The sequence below is a fragment of the Cheilinus undulatus genome, linkage group 18 (genome assembly GCF_018320785.1).
Source record: "Cheilinus undulatus linkage group 18, ASM1832078v1, whole genome shotgun sequence".
In the NCBI taxonomy this organism is placed as follows: domain Eukaryota; kingdom Metazoa; phylum Chordata; class Actinopteri; order Labriformes; family Labridae; genus Cheilinus; species Cheilinus undulatus.
This window is the reverse complement of record NC_054882.1, coordinates 39,705,675-39,724,742: the sequence shown is the minus strand read 5'-3', so window position 1 is coordinate 39,724,742 and position 19,068 is coordinate 39,705,675. Positions and strand designations below refer to the sequence as shown.

Below are 19,068 nucleotides of genomic sequence, written 5' to 3'. Positions count from 1 at the left end.
AATAATAATAATAATAATATGAATTTAATTGTCAGCTGCTTGCTACACAAGCCCAGAGATTGACTAACAGTTGATTAGAAAACACTAGTAGCAACGCTATTAACCCCTTTAACCATAATAGGCTAATAATAGGGTTTCATATAAACAAACAAACAAAAACAAACAAACACAGTTCACTTTATATTTTCATTCCCAGGTACATTATTCTTCAAGTCTCTAGCTGTGTCCACTCACTCATTCCCTACTCCCTATCCACTAGTCCGTATGCTTCCATACTAGTCTAGTGCACTATAGTGAATAGGGAGTGATTTCGGACTTTGTCTGTGTCAAAATTAAGTCATGGCAGAGAGCAGAAACCAAAGCAGAAAGAAACATGATAGAGCTGGAAAATAGTCAGAGGCAAAAGCAGCAATGGCTCTATATCTCCCTCTGGTGGAAGATGTAAATAAATACAACTTTTTCATATAGTCTGTTTATTTATGTAAGGACGATAGAATTTGTGTTCTATTACGTGATTTCTGATTAGTGAACAAATTTAATCCATCCGACTTGTTTTGCTTTTCTTTCTGCTATGTTTATTCATTTATGGTTTTTAGTTTGACCTGTCGCTAACCCGGAAGTGAACCAGTGTTATTATGCTAGCAGTGTGTCATCAACTCATCAGTGGCAGGGTTGTGGTGCAACCAGCAAATGTAGGAAAATTTAAATTCCAGATTCGTATTATTGTTTCTGTATGTGACAGTTGAAGAAAACTTAGATATACTGTCTTTGTGAAAGGGCTGTCATAAAGTTAACACATCAGCGGGGCCAGAAACGGGCTCAAATTGCTGAGCTACGTTAATCTCCTGTAACTTGACTGTTAGCACATCAGGCTATCTGGCTAATTCCCTGCATAGTTGGGTTCTGACGGGACGGGAGAGAGATGTCCTGCAGCCTGTTGGAGTTTTGTCGGCTCCAGGAGCTGAAAACAGTCCGGGACTATTTGTTTCAGACTCCGCAGAGTGAACCGGCGGAGGAGAAGAATCAAACAGGTACGTAACAAGGTGATAAGTGTGCTGTTAGCTCCCGTTTAAACGAGCTGGCCCTGGCACTAAGGTAAACAAAGTAACTGCTTACTAATCTTAGGACAATACTTTAAGATTATTGAGGTTATTATAGGTGAGGGGAAGGGTCTTTTCCTCCTTTTTCACTGTTGCAGGTCTCTTAACTCAGTATTCTAACATATGTTGAACAATTTCGTACTAAACAGTAAGTATACACTACAGGAATATGGTATTCTGTCTGTCTGTCTATCTAGCTAGCTAGCTAGCTAGCTATCTATCTATTTATCTATAACCTCAGTTACTAAAAAGCTGGGGCGCTATTTAAAATGTAAATAAAAACGGTCCTGGGTCTTTTTGCTATGGGGCCATTCCATTGTGTTGGATAAAGTGTGTGGTTTAGTGTTGTCTTTCTGAAATTTGTAAGGCCTTCCCTGAAAGAGATGTTGTCTGGATGGGTGTATATGTTGCCCTAAAATCTCTGTATACTTTCAAGCACTGATGTTGCCTTTCCAGATGTGTAAACTGCTCATGGCAGTAAGGCAACCCCATACCATCAGAGATGCAGGCTTTTGAACTGTCCGTTAATAACAAGCTGGATGGTCCCTCTCCTCTTCAGGACACAGCGTCTGTGGTCTTCAAAAGAATTTCTAATTTTGATTCACCTGACCACAGAACAGTTTTCCATTGTGCCTCAGACCATTTGAAATGACCTTTGGCCCTGAGAAGACAGTGGCATTGTTGGACCATGCTCACTTATGACTGCTTTTTGCATGAAACAGCTTTAACTTGCATTCGCAGATGCCACAGTGAACTGAGTCCATGCAGCGATTTTAGATTATAGAATATTCATAGTCTTTGAAATGTTACAGTTTGCAGTTATTTATTTTATTATTGTGTCATACCACATGGGCTTACATGACACCAAGAATTGAGACAAAACCAGGATCAGAGTGCATGGTAGTTCTCTAATCATTATAGAACAAAATGAAGATGGAGACAAAGTAAAATTTGATTAATTGATTAAATAAACTATCTTGTCTTATGTTCCAGGCTTCTGAGACACAGTTACCAAGTTTAAACATGTCAAACTTAAATAGCTGTTCAAATTTTTGCTCATCAAGCAACTGCAGGATTTCTGGATTTTGACAAGTCGTTTCATGAAGCAATACTTCTCTTAGGTCATCACATTCGGTATAATGCAAAATGATATGAGACTCACTTTCTATTTCTGCTGAATCACACAACTCACAGTCTGTTTTCTCTGGGGATATTTTTAAATCGACCGACCTCAATAGTCAGAGGAAGAATACTGGACCTTAACTGTGCTAGCAAGGATCTTTGGCTTAGATAGTAGATAGTTGAAATGTAACATACAGTTCAGGTATAAATGTGTTTTTAATCAGCACAGACATACTTAGTTTTGGTTTGGACAGAACATTTTCACGCCATTTTTCTTTAAACTTAATCATGAGCATCTCTTTCAGTGAATTAACATTGTGGAATATTTTCCATAATTTTAAGATGCAGATTTTGCAGATTGGTGAACCTCTGCCCATCCTTACTTCTGAGAGACCTTTCCTCTGTAAAATGTTCTTTATTTACCCAGTCATGTTACTTCCTTTCTTTCTCAGAACTTGCTGCCGTGTCCTTACTTTTTAAATTATCTAATATTTTTCATGAAATGAAAAAATGTCTTGGTTTCAACACCTGATATGTTTTGTGTTTAAAAACAGTAATTAGTTAATGAGGTTTGCAAATAATAGCATTCTGTTTATTATTTACATTTTACACCGCGCCCCAACATTTTTGGATTTGGGGTTGTAATAAAAATATTAGAACTGTGTGCATAACATGGTGCAGGTTATCACAGCTGAACAAACAGGAGTAAAGTAAAATCAGGCCCACTGTATTGGTAAAATGTAAAGTGTGACAGCTTGTGTTGTGATATGGCATTACAGTATTCATTTTTTTTCTTCCACAAAGTTTTATGCAGGTATGCATCATATTGGATATTTGCAAATGTCATATTCTTTGTAGAATATTGTCTAAGAAATGATCCTTCTGACTACTTTTACAAAGTAAAAAAGACTATTATAGGTTTGGCTTTACCTATATTAGTGTTTCATTAAATGCATCTTCATATAGCATTGATTTAAACTGCTACTTCTTTTCAAAGTGTTATAATAAAGGCTTTGTGAGGTGACTAAAGAACAGGGCTTCATCTGTGCTCTGCAGTATCAGCAGGGCACCAAAAGGAGAGGAGAGACGTCTGCCTGGCCTCTGTGCTATGACTCATCCCACATGAGACACCTGAACACATCACTGCATGATGCTTGTCCAAAGAGAGCACACTCACAGACACAGAAAGAAGCTACAGACACAGTTTTATTTCGTGTTGATGTATTTCGACACCCAGAATGTGTCATCACCTCAGCCTTGAAGCAAAGTGACATTGACCGCCTTTACACACACAAACATACACTGCACCAAAACATCATTAAATGTCCGTGGCAACAGGATCTAAACTGGGATTTTGCAACTTGCTTTGTCACTCTGTCTTCCACCCACACTCTCTGTCGTTTCCCTCCTGTCCTCTCTCCTCTTTTGTGTTCTCTATCTTCACAGGCTTGTCAGGTCTGGAAAGCTTTTTTTCCCTTGATAAATGAAATTGTCATTTAGATACTGATTTTTTTTTTTTTATTGTATCTACTCAGGTTATCTTTGACTACCATTTAAGTTCCTTTAGCTGATCTGAAACATTTAAGTGTGACAAATATGCAAAAAATGAGAAATCCAAAAGAGGGAAATAGTTTTCCACAGTGCTGAATGTTAGAATAAATGTGATGAACTTGCCAGTTGAAGCCTGTCCTTTATAAACCAAAGATTTAGGATCCAGCTTCCCCAAACATCGACTTCATGTATTGGGATACATTTTTAGTAAACAAATGAAGATCAATGACTCAGGAGGACCTAACATCAGCAAAAGATGCTCCGTTACATGGGACTGTGCTATTTTAACTTGTTTTCTTCTGATAGAAAATGAGCTGTCTTGGGACACCTCTGATTGGGAGTCGGCCTGGGATGGTGGTGAAAACAAAGAGGAGGAAACTCCATCTGCCAAAATGGTCTGTTCTTTTTTCCCCCTCCATCCTCTTATTCCATGTTTATAATTATCCCTTTTTCAAAATGTTTCTCCTGGCATAGAAATCTGCTTCAGTTCAAACAAAAATTCAAATGAAAAATAATTCATTGTTCTTCACTTATATTTTACTAATAATACCCAGCCGTCTCTTGTTACACTACATTTTATAGTTTTTAACATTATCTCCCTTAGCCACAAGCCCTGATTACTAAAAAAACTGGCTAGTGGCTGATTTTCTATTTAATTCACAGGTAGAGGAGGAGACCACAGAACAGAGCGGACCCTGGATGCAGGATTGTGTGGTTTCTTTGTCTCCATGCTCAGACTTGCTCGTGGTGGCCCGGGAACAAAAAGCTGTCTTTCTCTCAGCCAAATGGCGTTTGGATGATAGCGGCAGAGAGGAGATGACTCTCGCTGTGTCCTGGACTGGAACCCTGAGCACTGATGAAGGGTGAGTTACAAGAACAAACTGAGGGGGAATGACACTGCTGAAAAGACAAGAGTTCATGATTCTTTATTTTTAGGGTTAGGGTTAGCTTGAGAAACCAGAGGGTTCATCAGTAAAACTTTGAAATTCGTTATTTATGTTCTCTGAAGTTAATACCGTCATACCCTCTCCAAGTTTATCAGGGTACTGTATAACCGTCATGCAGCACTGTGCCAGCGGTTGTGCCAGGCTATGGCGCATGAGTTTCTATGCGCCGGTATGTATGCGCAAGTTAGTCGTTTGCCAAATTGGCCCAACAGAAGTTCTGTGATCACCTTTAAAGCATCTTCACACACACACACAAACACACACATAGTGGTGCTGCAGGTGGGAATGGACACATAATCTCAAGGCATTTTTTTATATATGTGTGCTTTTTATGCAATACTGTCTTCATGATGGTAATTGAAACAATAACATGGCTATTTATACCCCCCGCCCATTCCTAATGCTAACTCCCCACATGAGGTCATGAGGGGAAAATCTGAGGATGGCTTGTTTTAGCACACATTTTCTGAAAGGTGGGGAAAGACAGGGGGGAGGGAGTGGATTTTTCTGGTATTTTAGGGGATTGTGGACAGGCCCATCATTTTGTTAGAAAAACCTGACAAAGTGTTTTTTTGCATAATATGTCCCCTTTAACCCTTTACCTACTGACCCAGCGCCTGCGCTGTGTTTTACATATCTGAAGTATTATTACCAAAACTCTTTCAAAGTTTGTCCAATCAGAAAAATTCCAACGGTGTTGGAAAGCTGAGAATTGTGGGCATGTGCATATATATGGTTCATTACAGTAGTTGCAACCATATGACGTGGGCATTCATAGCAAAACACCATAGCAAAACACCAGAAGTATCACAAGACCGCTACACGTATTTTCAACACTGTAACTCCTCGAAAGTTTGCTCAATCTAAAGAATTCCAATGCTGACAGAGAGCTGAGAATCTGTGCTTTCCGGAAATATATGATGTGTGTTATATATATTACGGTAATGTCGAACAGCACCACAAAAATGGCAGCTTTGGCAGAAGATGAGTGAGAATAGGAGAGTGAAGGAAGAGAGTTAAAGGAGAGTGAGAGTGGTGTTTTCTTTTTAAAAAATAGCATTAGATAGTGGCATTTGTGTGTGTCTGTCATGTGCATTAACAATATGTAACTTGAGAATGTTGAGAATGCATTTTTCCACCTTTATTTGCATTATTTTTCGCCAATGTATATAGTTATCTTTTGCACTGTGTTTTGCACACCTAGAGTCCTAGACTCAAAAAATGACTGGTGATTGTTCTAAACATGTACACACGTGGACAAAATTGTTGGTACCCCTCTGTTAATCAAAGAAAAACCCACAATGGTCACAGAAATAACTTGAATCTGACAAAAGTGATAATAAATAAAAATTCAATGAAAATAAACCAATGAAAATCAGACATTGCTTTTGAATTGTGGTTCAACAGAATTATTTTAACAAACTCATGAAACAGGCCTGGACAAAAATTATGGTACCCTTATCTTAATATTTTGTTGCACAACCTTTTGAGGCAATCACTGCAATCAAAGGATTTCTGTAACTTTCAGTGAGACTTCTGCACCTCTCAGCAGGTATTTTGGCCCAATCCTCATGAGCAAACTGCTCCAGTTGTCTCAGATTTGAAGGGTGCCTTCTCCAGACGGCATGTTTCAGCTCCTTCCACAGATGTTCAATAGGATTTAGATCAGGGCTCATAGAAGGCCACTTCAGAGTAGTCCAATGTTTTGCTCTTAGCCATTCTTGGCTGTTTTTAGCTGTGTGTTTTGGGTCATTATCTTGTTGCAAGACCCATGACCTGCGACTGAGACCAAGCTTTCTGACACTGGGCAGCACATTTCTCTCTAGAATACCTTGATAGTCTTGAGATTTCATTGTACCCTGCACAGATTCAAGACACCCTGTGCCAGATGCAGCAAAGCAGCCCCAGAACATAACAGAGCCTCCTCCATGTTTCACAGTAGGGACAGTGTTCTTTTCTTGGTATGCTTCATTTTTGCGTCTGTGAACATAGAGCTGATGTGCCTTGCCAAAAAGTTCCAGTTTTGTCTCGTCTGTCCATAGGACATTCTCCCAGAAGCTTTGTGGCTTGTCAACATGCAGTTTGGCAAATTCCAGTCTGGCTTTTTTATGATTTGTTTTCAACAGTGGTGTCCTCCTTGGTCGTCTCCCATGAAGTCCACTTTGGCTCAAACAACGCTGGATGGTGCGATCTGACACTGATGTACCTTTGCCTTGGAGGTCACCTTTAATGTCTTTGGAAGTTGTTCTGGGCTCTTTTGTTACCATTTGTATTATCCATCTCTTCTTTCTCATCAATTTTCCTCCTGCGGCCACGTCCAGGGAGGTTGGCTACAGTCCCGTGGATCTTAATTTTCTGAATAATATGTGCAACTGTAGTCACAGGAACATCAAGCTGCTTGGAGATGGTCTTATAGCCTTTACCTTTAATGTGCTTGTCTATAATTTTCTTTCTAATCTCCTGAGACAACTCTCTCCTTCGCTTCCTCTGGTCCATGTTTAGTGTGGTACACACAATGTCACCAAACAGCACAGTGACTACTTGTCACCCTTTAAATAGGCTGACTGACTGATAACAAGTTTGTAGACACCTGTGATGCTAATTAGAGGACACACCTTGGTTGAACATGTCCCTATGGTCACATTATTTTCAATCTTTTCTAGGGGTACCATCATTTTTGTCCAGGCCTGTTTCATGAGTTTGTTTTTTAAAATAATTCTGTTGAACCACAGTTCAAAAGCAATGTCTGATTTTCATTGGTTTATTTTCATTGAATTTTTATTTATCATTACTTTTGTCAGATTCAAGTTATTTCTGTGACCATTGTGGGTTTTTCTTTGATTAACAGAGGGGTACCAACAATTTTGTCCACGTGTGTATAGGTTCACATTTCAAATGTCAAATCAAAACTTCATAAGCAATAACAAAATTTCTTCTCATAATAGCCATGAAAAACAAATCCATTTTTGTGTTTTTTTTTCTTTTAAACTGCTGACAATTCCGTATAATGTGCACTAATCATTAACCAGATGTTGAAAAGTCAAGTTCAAGTACTTCTGGGAAAAGCTCTCAGACTTAGGGCATTTCCTGACTATCTTACAGCCATAATAGCAAAATATGTCCAAATCGCCATTTTTAGATTCAGTAGGTAAAGGGTTAACTCTAGGGTGTACTCACATCTTAATTGAGTCTTACTTAGTTTATGTTTTCTCACTGCAGAGAATGTGTAAGCAGCTCCGTTTGCATACCACTGGCAAGCCAGAAAAGGTAAGAATGACCAGTGTTATGTATAAAGGAGCAAGCCTTTGGAAGTTTAAATTTTCGGGTGTGTATGATGTACTGTAAGTTTCACAGTTTTTTGTGTTTTGTTTTTGTAGGAGCTCCACAGGACGGCCTGACTGGACGTGCGTGGTTGTGGGTTTCACTTCAGGATATGTCCGCTTTTACACAGAGGTACCTCATTAGCCCTAATCTCTGCTTCTTGTTCATTATGATGCCTTTTTAGCTACTGCAACACCTTGCCTGTTTATGGTTAGGTTTAAAGTATTAAATGTATAAGCAATTGTTTCTCATCAGAGCGGGGTCCTGCTCCTGGCTCAGCTGCTTCATGAAGACCCGGTACTAAGACTCAAATGTCGCACATATGAGATCCCTCGCCATCCTGGAGTAACTGAGCAGGTAATGAGCACTGCAGATAGCCAAGAACAAGATGAACATTATGTTTATGGGAAATGTTTGACATTTTAAGAACTTTCTTCTGGGAGCGATAACAGGATCAGTGCCTCTCACATCTGTGCTTAAAATGCTGCCACTAAGGCCAGAGGATTTTTACTTTTACAGAGAGTTTATTTACAGTGCAATTTCAAGGAGTTACTCTGGCTGTGGTTTAAAATCTCTGTCTCTTTTTTTCATTTTTCCACAGCATGAAGAGTTGAGCATCCTATACCCTGCTGCCATGGTCACCATCGATGGCTTCAGCCTCTTTCAGTCTCTGCGTGCCTGCAGGAACCAGGTTGCAAGAGGTACTGCTGCTGAAATACTGTGCATGCATCCTGCATGATACACTTTTAAAGGATGAAACTCATGGGGTGTAGTGTTGTAGATTTTTGCAGTGTAATGACTAGAAGATAATACCTCACGTGACAATAAAAAGCCAACACAGATAGAAATCATTCAAGTCAGTTTGACAAAATTATATGTTGCAATACTGTTTTTTTTTTTTTTACCAGCTAAGAGGCCCATGTGCTTTTGGCTTTCCCTGCTCAAAATAAGTGGCTGATAATGTCCCATTATTGTGCTTTAAATGTAATATATTTGATTTGGGACTCTTTTTGATATTTTATTTCTATTTTTGAAATCAACAGCATAGAATTTTCAAAGATGACAATACAAATACTCTCATAATTTGGCATTTGTTATCCCTAGATATTTAAGTAAAGGTTTAAAAAGATGTGTTTTTCAAAAACTTTTAGTAGTTTCAGCCATTTATAAAGAAAAAGTGCACATTTTTACAAGTAACTCTTGCCTAAGAATGATACAGTATTATATAAATAAAAAAAGAAATAAAAGGGATTCTTATTTCATATTTTAAAGAATCAGGTCTGTCAATAAATTCACTGCAGTCTTACATCTGTATTAAAGCAGAAAATTGTAAGATATTGGAATAAAACAGCACTGCAAACCATGCAGTGTAATGTATTTATTATATTTTGAGTTGAGTGTATTGTTACATCTCTCTCACAAACAACTATTCCACTGACAAGCACACATCTGGTTAGAGGGTTAGTGTTGAAGCTTTAGCTGCATTTTCCTCTACATCTATCTGTTGTTTACTTTTGTAGAATGCTCTGTGTATATATATAAATGTTAATGTGCTTTGTAGCTTTCAGCAGTCTTTTTCATAATTGAAGTGCTCCTGTTGTAGTTGTTTCTGAATACAAGGCATTCTTACGAGATCAGAGCAATAGATGAGGCTATCTTTTCTGAAAGATTTTGTTGTCACTTAATACACCACGTGTGCTCTTAATGCAGCAACAGCAGCAGGAAGTGATGTGATCCAGCCTCCTCCTCTTGCCTATAAGAAGTGGGGTCTGCAGGACATGGACACCATTGTGGACCACAGTAGCGTGGGTAAGACACTATAGCTGCAGAGATTTTTGTTCATAAGGGTGACTCCTCACTACCCACCCTATGATTTACTGGGTTTATTTTACAATTAAAGTGATTAGTTGTGGTTTTCTTATTTCACACAAGGTGTGATGAGTCAGATTTTTTCTCCCAGGTCTGTATTTTGTGCAGGGCATTTTCACTACGGTTAGATCAATACTTTAAAAGTAGTGCTGATGCATAAATGTTGCCTGATACATTTTTGGAGGGAAAAAATGAAAAAGATGATATACAATGTTTAAAACATTGTTTGAAATTGCAAATTCAAGGTAGAACTTCAAATAAAGCAATATATCAACTCTGAGGGTGAAAACAAACACTACTAAAAATGTCCTGTTTGGATACAAACCTGCTTTTATTTTACCAAAATGAAGCACCAAATTCTGTGTTGCGATTTAGCTCAGGAGTTGTTGGACATGTTGGTTCTGGTACCCATCCTTTATTTTCAAATGGATAAGGAAAGTGTATTTTATCTGGATTTACTGACAATATCCCCAAAATAACGTGAACAGGCATGTTTAAAAACCCCTCTGTTTCAGCCCTGCTTAGTTTCTGTAGGAATAAATGTTACTGATCTGTCTGACTCTGCCCCTGGCCACACCCCTCTCAGGAAATGGATGTCACACTCCTGATGTTACAATTTTATTTAGCAGACTTTTACCAAAGTTAAGGATGTTGTGCGAGGGCCCAAACTGTTCTTGGATTATGAACTGACTGGGATTTGAACCATCAATCTCCCAGACCAAAGTCAGCAGGGTAACCCACTGAGCTATCCAGCACCTCAACTGGCATCTGAGAGGAGGATCAGGAGAGGAGGGTGGAACTTTCTCACAAGCAGGGAGGGCCAATTGAACCTGGGGGTGGGGTTAACTCCCCACATGACATCATGAGGGGAAAATCTGAGTATGGCTTGTTTCAGCACACATTTTCTGAAAGGTGGAGGGGGGGGATTTTCTGATTTTGGGGGGATTTTTTGGACTGGCCAGGGGCTCATAGTTTTGTTAGAGAAACCTGAAAAAGTAATTTTTTATGTCCCCTTTTAAAGGACACCACAAAACCACTGCTGAGTCTTTGAAAAAGCAGAGAAACTTACCTTACCACATGCTGCCATCATCTGAGATTATTCTGGTAATGGATTTGAGCTTCCTTTTGAAATGACTGATCAATATAATTTGCACAAAAATGAGTCTCAATAATTGGAGCCCCAAGTATCTGTTTAAATGTTAAAATCTAAATTTAACATTGCCAGTGCAGCATCATGAATTCTTGGATGGGAACGCGGGAAAAAAAAAGACATGGAATAATCAAAATACTTCCTAAAATCATTCCCAAAAGTTTCAAGGCACTAGAGGTCCCCTGAGACTACTGATCCTGTACCAAAAAGGCAGAATCTTTTAGCAAAAGATGTATAGATGTTTTATTATTCATTGCCTTTAAAAGAGATGTATTTATCTAGAATAAGTCAAATCAAATTATTCATCAATTCTCACAAATGTCCCCTTTTTCATATAGAACTAAGCTCACTGCAGTCTTGGTCTTTCTCTGTTTCTCCTGCGGTCAGGTATCATGACGCTGTGTGTGTTTGACCAGATGAAAAATGCATCTATTCTAGGGGGGTTTAATGCTTCAGTCAAGGGTAGCCCCCCCGCCATGAGCCAGTATGTCACAGTGGGAGGAGGACCGTACACAGGATTTTTCTATGCTGTAGAGGTGAGTGGATGAGACCATGGACAACAGATACAAGAAGAGGTGCTGCACCACTGTACTGATAGGTTAAATTCATCTGTTTGTGTGTCTCTGTTTGTCTTTAGGGAAGCTCTCAGCCTCTCCTCTCTCACGTGGCTCTGGCTGTAGCAAGTAAACTCACCTCAGCTCTCTTTAGTGCTGCGAGGTGAGTTTGTGTGAGAAAACAAACTTATGTTTGTGTGTATGAACAAAGTTTTTTAATTTCTTAGCATATATCTTTTCCCTTAAGCATTTTAACAGGTTATAATGACTGCAAAGAGCTGGCCATAATGCCACCGACAGGCTCCAGCCTTGTTTTAACTTGTCTGTCACTTTTTAGAGATGACTCTAGAGATGTGAATCTGTATGTATCTCATCATTCAATTCATTATCAATTTTCAATTCAGAATCAATTCCTGATTCCAAACACATTTCCTTTTTCTTATACAGAGGTGATTATTCCGTATCTGCTCCAGTCTGCTTTGCGCTACAGAGCTATATTTGACATCAAAAAGCCTAAAATATGTGCTCAGGAGAATGCTTATTTAGCATATTTGTAGCATTTTTTTATCAGCTAATTACAATAATAAAGAAAACAGTAATTTGTGGTTAGATTGCCAAATATTTTAATATGAATAAAATGTGTGGGCTTAAACAGGAGATGTATTTATCAGAAACTCATCAGTGAAAGAATCGATCATGAATCTAAAGCCTTCCCTGTTGACAATGCTGTAGGAGAGCAGGTGTTATGTTTTAACATGTGACCGTGTTATCTGGTGACCCTTTAGCTTAAAGTATCAGTGGTTAAGCCCTAGCCTCTTTTATTAGGCTACTGCTTGAGATTTCAGTCTTTTCCATCTTTAAATGAGTTTAACTATTTAACTACAATGTCTATTTGAATGATAAAGGTGCAATAATGAAGAGGGCACTAGTGAAATTTGTTTAGAAGTGTAAATATGTGTACATATGTTACTGGGTCAGAGTGAATAAACTTAGCACACACATTATAAATGAAAAAAAATTGTCTATTTTTTTGCAATTTTAGCATATATATGTAATAGAAATAATGCAGTTGAAGTACAAAAATCTCCAGTTGGTCAAAGCACCACATTTTGACATTACCTGTTTCAACTTTGTGCCACTTGAGGAGATTTTTAGGAAAAAATATCCAGGCAAAATCCTCTCTTGTGCCATTTGGCACAATTTGGCACTATCTCTGCCATTTGAAAATTCTAAGGTACCAAATTTTTTTTTTTCTTTTTTTAACTCAAATGCCATTATAGGTGGTCACTGTATCATGGAAATTTTTTTTTTGCCCCCAAATCAACCAGACCTCCATATATTTCCGTTTCAAAGAAAGTCTTACAAAGGAACTTATGTTTGACACCAAGATTTATTTTCAGTGGCACAAAATACAACAAAAAATGAAGTGCAGAAAACTAAAAAAATGATTGAAACAAATGGAAACTGCACAAACACAACTTGAATCTTCAGCAGAGGCTGGGCTTTCAAACGAGACCATGTTTGTTTGTGTAGTACCAGGCACCATCCCGTAGGGGGCGGAAGTGTCTGGCTACATAGCGCTATGGCTGCTTTGATATGTGGTCATTGATTTGATTCCTTTTTGAGTTGTTTATGGTGTAGGTAAAAATGGTTTGTTTGGGCTTGTAGCTGAGCTTCTTTTGTTTAATTTAATGTGTAAAATGAATATTTTTATGCAAAACTAGAGTGCACAGAGAGCAAGATTGTTCAGATCTAGCAGGACCAAATTTGGTCCCGCTAGGGCTCAAGAGGTTAAAACATTGTTAAAACCCTGATTATTTTCTGTTATTTCTAATATATGCTAAGAAGATATGAATCTTATGAAATACCAAACAAGAGGCTAGGTTTTTGATATCTGTTATTTGCCCAGACTATTTGACAGTTAACATGATCGCCTGTTAAACCATAACATCAGTCTTTGATGTGACACAGGCACTACATCCTGTTGTTTTTATTGCCCATGTCAGTCAGCAGTTAGTGGCTGATGTTCTACTTTTATTTACTGTGGGTGAATGCATATGTATGATGTGAACTGAGACCAATGAACTGTTCCTGATGTAGGCCGCATGACTTTAGTTTAGCACACTTAGCAATACATATCAGGTCAGGCTTCTTCTTACCTGGGAAGGTAGAATCCACAGTGAGTCTTATAACTTTTATTTTGGGGAAACAGGACAGGCTGAGGAACTCATGGCTCCACAGACGGTGTAGACCGTATGTCAGTCACAGTCATGTAAACATTACTGATACTGAGAGCTAGTGCTGCTAATGCTAACAGCACAACTAACGAGCCACACCCCCTACAGCACCTGTGTTAGAGACACTGCATAGAGAAAACACCAGCAGGAGTTTACTGTGCTTTTAAAATTTAAGTATTTGTGAGCAGAAACTTCACAACCAACATTTAAAAATAAGGTAAAGTGATTAGGTAAAAACAATCACAGCAGAATGAAGTAAAACCCATGTCTTAGTTTGTGAAGCAAACATTTAAATAGCGTTGCTCAGTTATCCTTTGTGTGTTTGCTGCTTCATCCCTTTCATACACCCTGAGCACCGATTGTTGCAGTATCAATGGTCTTCTAATGCTGTAACAGCACAAAGTAGTCCAATAGACTGTTCTCTGTCCAGAGCTGGTTTCATCCTGATAGGACTGCAGATTGATTGATCAAGTCTCTTCTCAGTTGCTTTCTTTACCAAGTATTCCTTAATCCTTTATTTGCTTTCATGCATCATATTATCTGTGCCTTACTTACATTGTCTTTGCTTATTTTTCATCATTACACCACTCTCTCAGTGGTTGGTTAGGTTGGAACAAGAATAAGCATGAAGAGGAGGCGGTTCAGAAACAGAAGCCAAAGGTAGAGCCAGCTACACCTTTAGCGATCAGGTATGAATCTTATTGTTGCATCTCACATTTAAAAAAGCCCTATTAATAGTAGCAATATTGGGCTTTTTGCTATCTTTCTGTTGCTTCTTAGATGTGACCTTTCTCTTCCTGTCCAGATATGGTCTCCCAGACTCTCGTCGCCATGGCGAGTCTATCTGTTTGTCCCCCTGCAACACTCTGGCTGGAGTGACCGATGACTTTGGAAGAGTCACGCTGCTGGACTTGGCGAGGGGCATTGCTATTCGCATGTGGAAAGGTGAGAAGAAGGGGACTGAGGAGTTAATACCAGGGAGGTTTTTTCCTTTAAAAGGAACCCTCAGACAAGTTTATCTTGTTGGATAGATATTTGCATCTTTCAAATGTATATTGAACTAGAAAACTCACTGAATATCCCAGATATCTGCAGTTTGAGTAAATTTGAGCTCATAAACTCACCAGGAGGCCGGAATGTTTTGGTCCGTGTGACGTCACAGTGTGGAGCAATCTTTGCTGTTGTTATTAACCATTTTTCAGACGTTTTTTCTGCTTGCAGCTGTTGCTGCCATAACAGCTTTCATACCAGACACGAGTTTACTGCATGTTGATGGACAGATAACGGCTCGTGGTGCAAATAAAAAAATAGAAGGGACCTCAAATTTTAGAACTCTCCGTGCGTGAGACATGCATCTCTGAGATGCAGCCGTAACTCTGACTGCCAGTCTGCAACAGCGGTTACTGCATAGGAATGGTGAGCTCTACGGAACTGTGAAGTGACAGCACATGGCGGCCTCCTGGTGAATTTATAAACTTAAATTACTCAAAATGCAGATATGTAGTGAGTTTTTTACTTCAGTATGTATATGTGAGATACAAATATATATCCAACAAGATGAACTGGTCTGATCATGCAGGATTCCTTTTAAAGCACTGGTTCCCAACCTGTGGGAGCTTCTCTGTTGTTGTTAAAATTAGCAAATTAAATATGTGCACATAGGTTGTTGGCAGTCACAATGATGCACAAATGATAGATGGGGGGCAGGGGTGAAGGACTGCTGTTAGGAATGAGTGGGAGAAAAGTAAGTAAATTAAAACTAAAAGGACTTCTACACTGCAGTTATCATCAGAAAATGTCTGCATACATTGAATACAATCCCTACACTTTACAAAAAAGGGTTTAACCAGTTTACCTGCTGTGATGGTGACCAACATCACAAATTACTCAGTCCTGCAGACCTTTAGTGTCTAATGTCTAGCCAGATGAAAGGAGACAGGAGTCATGAGGAGTCTTGTTCTGAGCTATGAGGCTAGCTTAGCTGCTTGAACAGTTTCTCCTCATTTTGTGATACCCATGCTTGTAAATGGAAACACTTATATCTACTTTTGACCAAATAAACTTTATGGGGTAAGTGACAGAGTGCCCTGCCATTCATGAACGAACCTGTTCTTAACAGCTTTTAAATGTGACACAGTAGCTAGCTTCCATTTGAGTGCTAGTTTTCTTTCCTACATTTTTGTTGTTATATAATCCAAATTTAAAAAGCCAAACTGGTACCGAATGAAGAGATATTTGGGAGCCAAACTCCCAGCTCCTGTTACTGAGCTAAGCCAAATTATCCAAATCTCTAAAAAGACACATTTTCCATCACAACAAGCAAGACTGGATGGCTGTGGAAACACAAGCAAGATCAGGCTTTACCGTAAAAAACTGACAAACCGTAGGCTACTGAACCAGGCAGAACAATTTTGTGAACCCATTAAGTAAAAGTCATGATAAAACATTATTAAATAGTTTATACAAAGTTCTTTTGGTAAGTTAAACATGTTTTTGCAGGTTTTAGCAACAAAACAGTTAAAATCGATGTTGATTTTTGAAAGCAGTGTTTCCCTTTTTTACCTGTGGATCTTAGGAGTGCTCAGCTTCTCTTATATACGGGTAGGGGAACTCCATGGAAAAAAGGTTAGGAACCACTCCCTCTGCTTCTGAAACATCCATGATTGCCAAGTCCTGCAATCAGCTTAATAGTTTCTTGGTGTGTCCCTGTGAATGGAAATGTTACTTTACTTCGATTGACCTTCAGGTTACCGAGATGCTCAGCTGGGTTGGCTGCAGGTTCCAGAGGAGAGAGGTGATCGGGAGTTCTCCCCCTCTGCCTCCCTCCCCAGACGTCATGCTCTCTTCCTGGTTATCTATGCTCCCCGCAGGGGAATCCTGGAGGTGTGGGCCATGCAGCAGGGACCTCGAGTCGGAGCTTTCACTGTGGGAAAACACTGCAGGTAGAAATAATGTGCACACACATTTTTACACCTAGCTTGTTTGGTTCAGTCAAAATTAGCCTGAGTCCATTTACCAAGTAACTGTGGTTTGTCTATGCTGGTTTGAAGGCAGTCAATCGAACCCTGGTAAGAACCAAGCAACCCAGCAGAGACCACTAGAAAAGGAGGGGCTCTAGCTTTTTTTTGGACTCTGGTTTAGTTCATTTGTAAGAAACCGTAAACTTGGGAGTGGTCACAGCCAGGCTGGAGTCAACTACTCTTGGTTTATTTATGGGATTTTTCTTGTAAGAAATAGCAACAAATTAGATATGAAAGAGATATGTGTCTCTGTTAAGGGGTTAAACTCTGCAGTGATGCTGATATTAATTTGAAAAAATGTCATTTATTTTGAGTTTTCAAGAAAATGTTTTTTTAGCTATTTAAGGTTTCTAAGTGTGGTTGATTAATCTGTTGTGTTTTTTGCATGGTGGATGTTGGTAGTTTAGTTTGAAAAGAAAGTAGGAAAGGCTTTCATAAGCGTTTTTTGTAAGCATTTTGCTCTTCATTTTGCCTTTTCGATCAACTCTCAATGCATGACTGTTGACTTTGTTTAAAGTTTTCTAAACTGTGTATATTTTTGGGCGTATCTGAAGACTGAATAAAATACCTTTACCACTACATTTTCCTTAATGCATACCATCTTTTGGTCCACTTGTAAATAGTCCTTGTCTGAAAACATACCAAACTTAAGTTTATTATGCAGCAGTGTAAAAAGTTAGTCCATAATTCAGACCACAGGAAACAAACTAAGTGTTAAAACAACCTGAGACACTAAAAGGTTGAATAGCACTAATACTATCTGCTTTTGTGTTGCAGGTTGCTGTATGCTGGTTATCGCCTGATGGGGGTGAACAGTGTGACCAGTCAAGGCTGGCAGCTCCACACACAGCAGGTGTGTCTACTTGATCCAATCACAGGAGCTCTGAGGACAGTGAACATCCCCTTCCACCTGGCTCTCAGGTAGATACACAGAGGAAATACACACTAGCCTCAGAGATAATGTTGATTTACCTTTGTCACTCAGGCACTTTGGAAGCAGTCTATCACTGTTGAAGATCAGAGGTTTCTGCATTATGGCTCTTATTTTAAAATATTACAAAAAGTTTGTCTAACACTCCACTTCTGTGTTTCCTTTGCTCTGTGCTCCACAGGAAAACTTCACGTTATATAAAGATAATATTATGAAAATGCACAGAATATGAAGCTGTAATTTTTTTTCACTCTAAGTACAGACAGACAGTAGGACTTTTTAAAAGTTTACTAAATGAAGGGGGTGTTGCTTTAAGTACATTTTATCAATATTTTAGTACCTTTAATCAATCGATTAAACCCTTTTTATCAGTGTTCACCAGTAGAAAGTGAATAATTTAATTACATTTAATCAAGTTACTGTAATTGGGTAGGTTTTTTTGTACTTGTTCTTTTTTTAGTTCATTTTGAATCAGTAATTTTACTTTTACTAAAGTATATGTTGGGGAAAGTACTGTAAATCACTACATTTTAAAAAGTATTAGTGACTGAGTAAAAAAAAAAAAAAACAATGAATGAAAACTATCCAGTTTTTTGGCTTTGACTGCTCATGGCAGTCAGTGCAGCAAGAGAATTATTCCACATTACATCCAAAAACTGCTGCTGCTTGTCTCTTTATTAGAAAGTTGTGACTTTAAAATAGTATTCTCATATTTTGTCAATAAGAAAACATTTTTTTACTGTACAACTCTTTTGTAGCTACTCAGTAATTTGAGTAAACTTAAAAATAAATAGTGTTGCCTTATATGACCTACACAAGCTAATGAGACCATCAGTCACAATATTGACTATTTCTGTATAATGGTTTTAAATGCTTTAAAGCAGCCTCTCCCAAACTTTGGTATGCTGTGGCCCAGTTTCAGACCTGAAGAGTCTCTGGTCCCACTAACCCTCATACATCATAACATGAGACTCATAGTTACAGTCATGGAAGAAAGTGTTGACAGAGTATTGAAGAAAGTAAGAAAAGTGGTCCAGAATTCCATTTGAGAGGTTTAAGAAGCTTGTTGATGGTAATAGGAAGTGATTTGTTTCAGTTATTTTTTCTCAAGGGTGTGCAACCAAATATTAAGTTGAGGGTGCCAACTATTTTGTCCCGCCCATTGTTTGAGTTTTGTGTAAAACTATGTCAATTTTGGCCTTTTTTCTTCTGGTTTTTTTGTGTTGTTCAAATGCACATACATTGCTTAACAAATTTAATAGACCA

At 38.6% G+C, this 19,068-nt stretch overlaps 1 protein-coding gene across 3 annotated transcripts in view; it reads left to right on the top strand.

The window, feature by feature from the left end:
* The first annotated feature begins 652 nt into the window (after positions 1–652).
* rab3gap2 (RAB3 GTPase activating protein subunit 2 (non-catalytic)) overlaps positions 653–19,068 on the top strand; it is a 36,677-nt gene continuing 18,261 nt past the window's right edge. For all 3 annotated transcript variants that reach the window (XM_041812543.1, XM_041812544.1, XM_041812542.1), the window contains exons 1-14: positions 653–1,031; positions 4,080–4,168; positions 4,437–4,636; positions 7,940–7,987; positions 8,098–8,173; positions 8,297–8,398; positions 8,643–8,742; positions 9,752–9,850; positions 11,448–11,596; positions 11,698–11,777; positions 14,448–14,540; positions 14,657–14,796; positions 16,598–16,793; positions 17,649–17,792. In XM_041812543.1, coding sequence (XP_041668477.1) covers positions 923–1,031; positions 4,080–4,168; positions 4,437–4,636; positions 7,940–7,987; positions 8,098–8,173; positions 8,297–8,398; positions 8,643–8,742; positions 9,752–9,850; positions 11,448–11,596; positions 11,698–11,777; positions 14,448–14,540; positions 14,657–14,796; positions 16,598–16,793; positions 17,649–17,792 — 1,625 coding nt within the window. In that variant the 5' untranslated portion in view covers positions 653–922. The remainder of the gene's footprint in view (positions 1,032–4,079; positions 4,169–4,436; positions 4,637–7,939; positions 7,988–8,097; positions 8,174–8,296; positions 8,399–8,642; positions 8,743–9,751; positions 9,851–11,447; positions 11,597–11,697; positions 11,778–14,447; positions 14,541–14,656; positions 14,797–16,597; positions 16,794–17,648; positions 17,793–19,068) is intronic.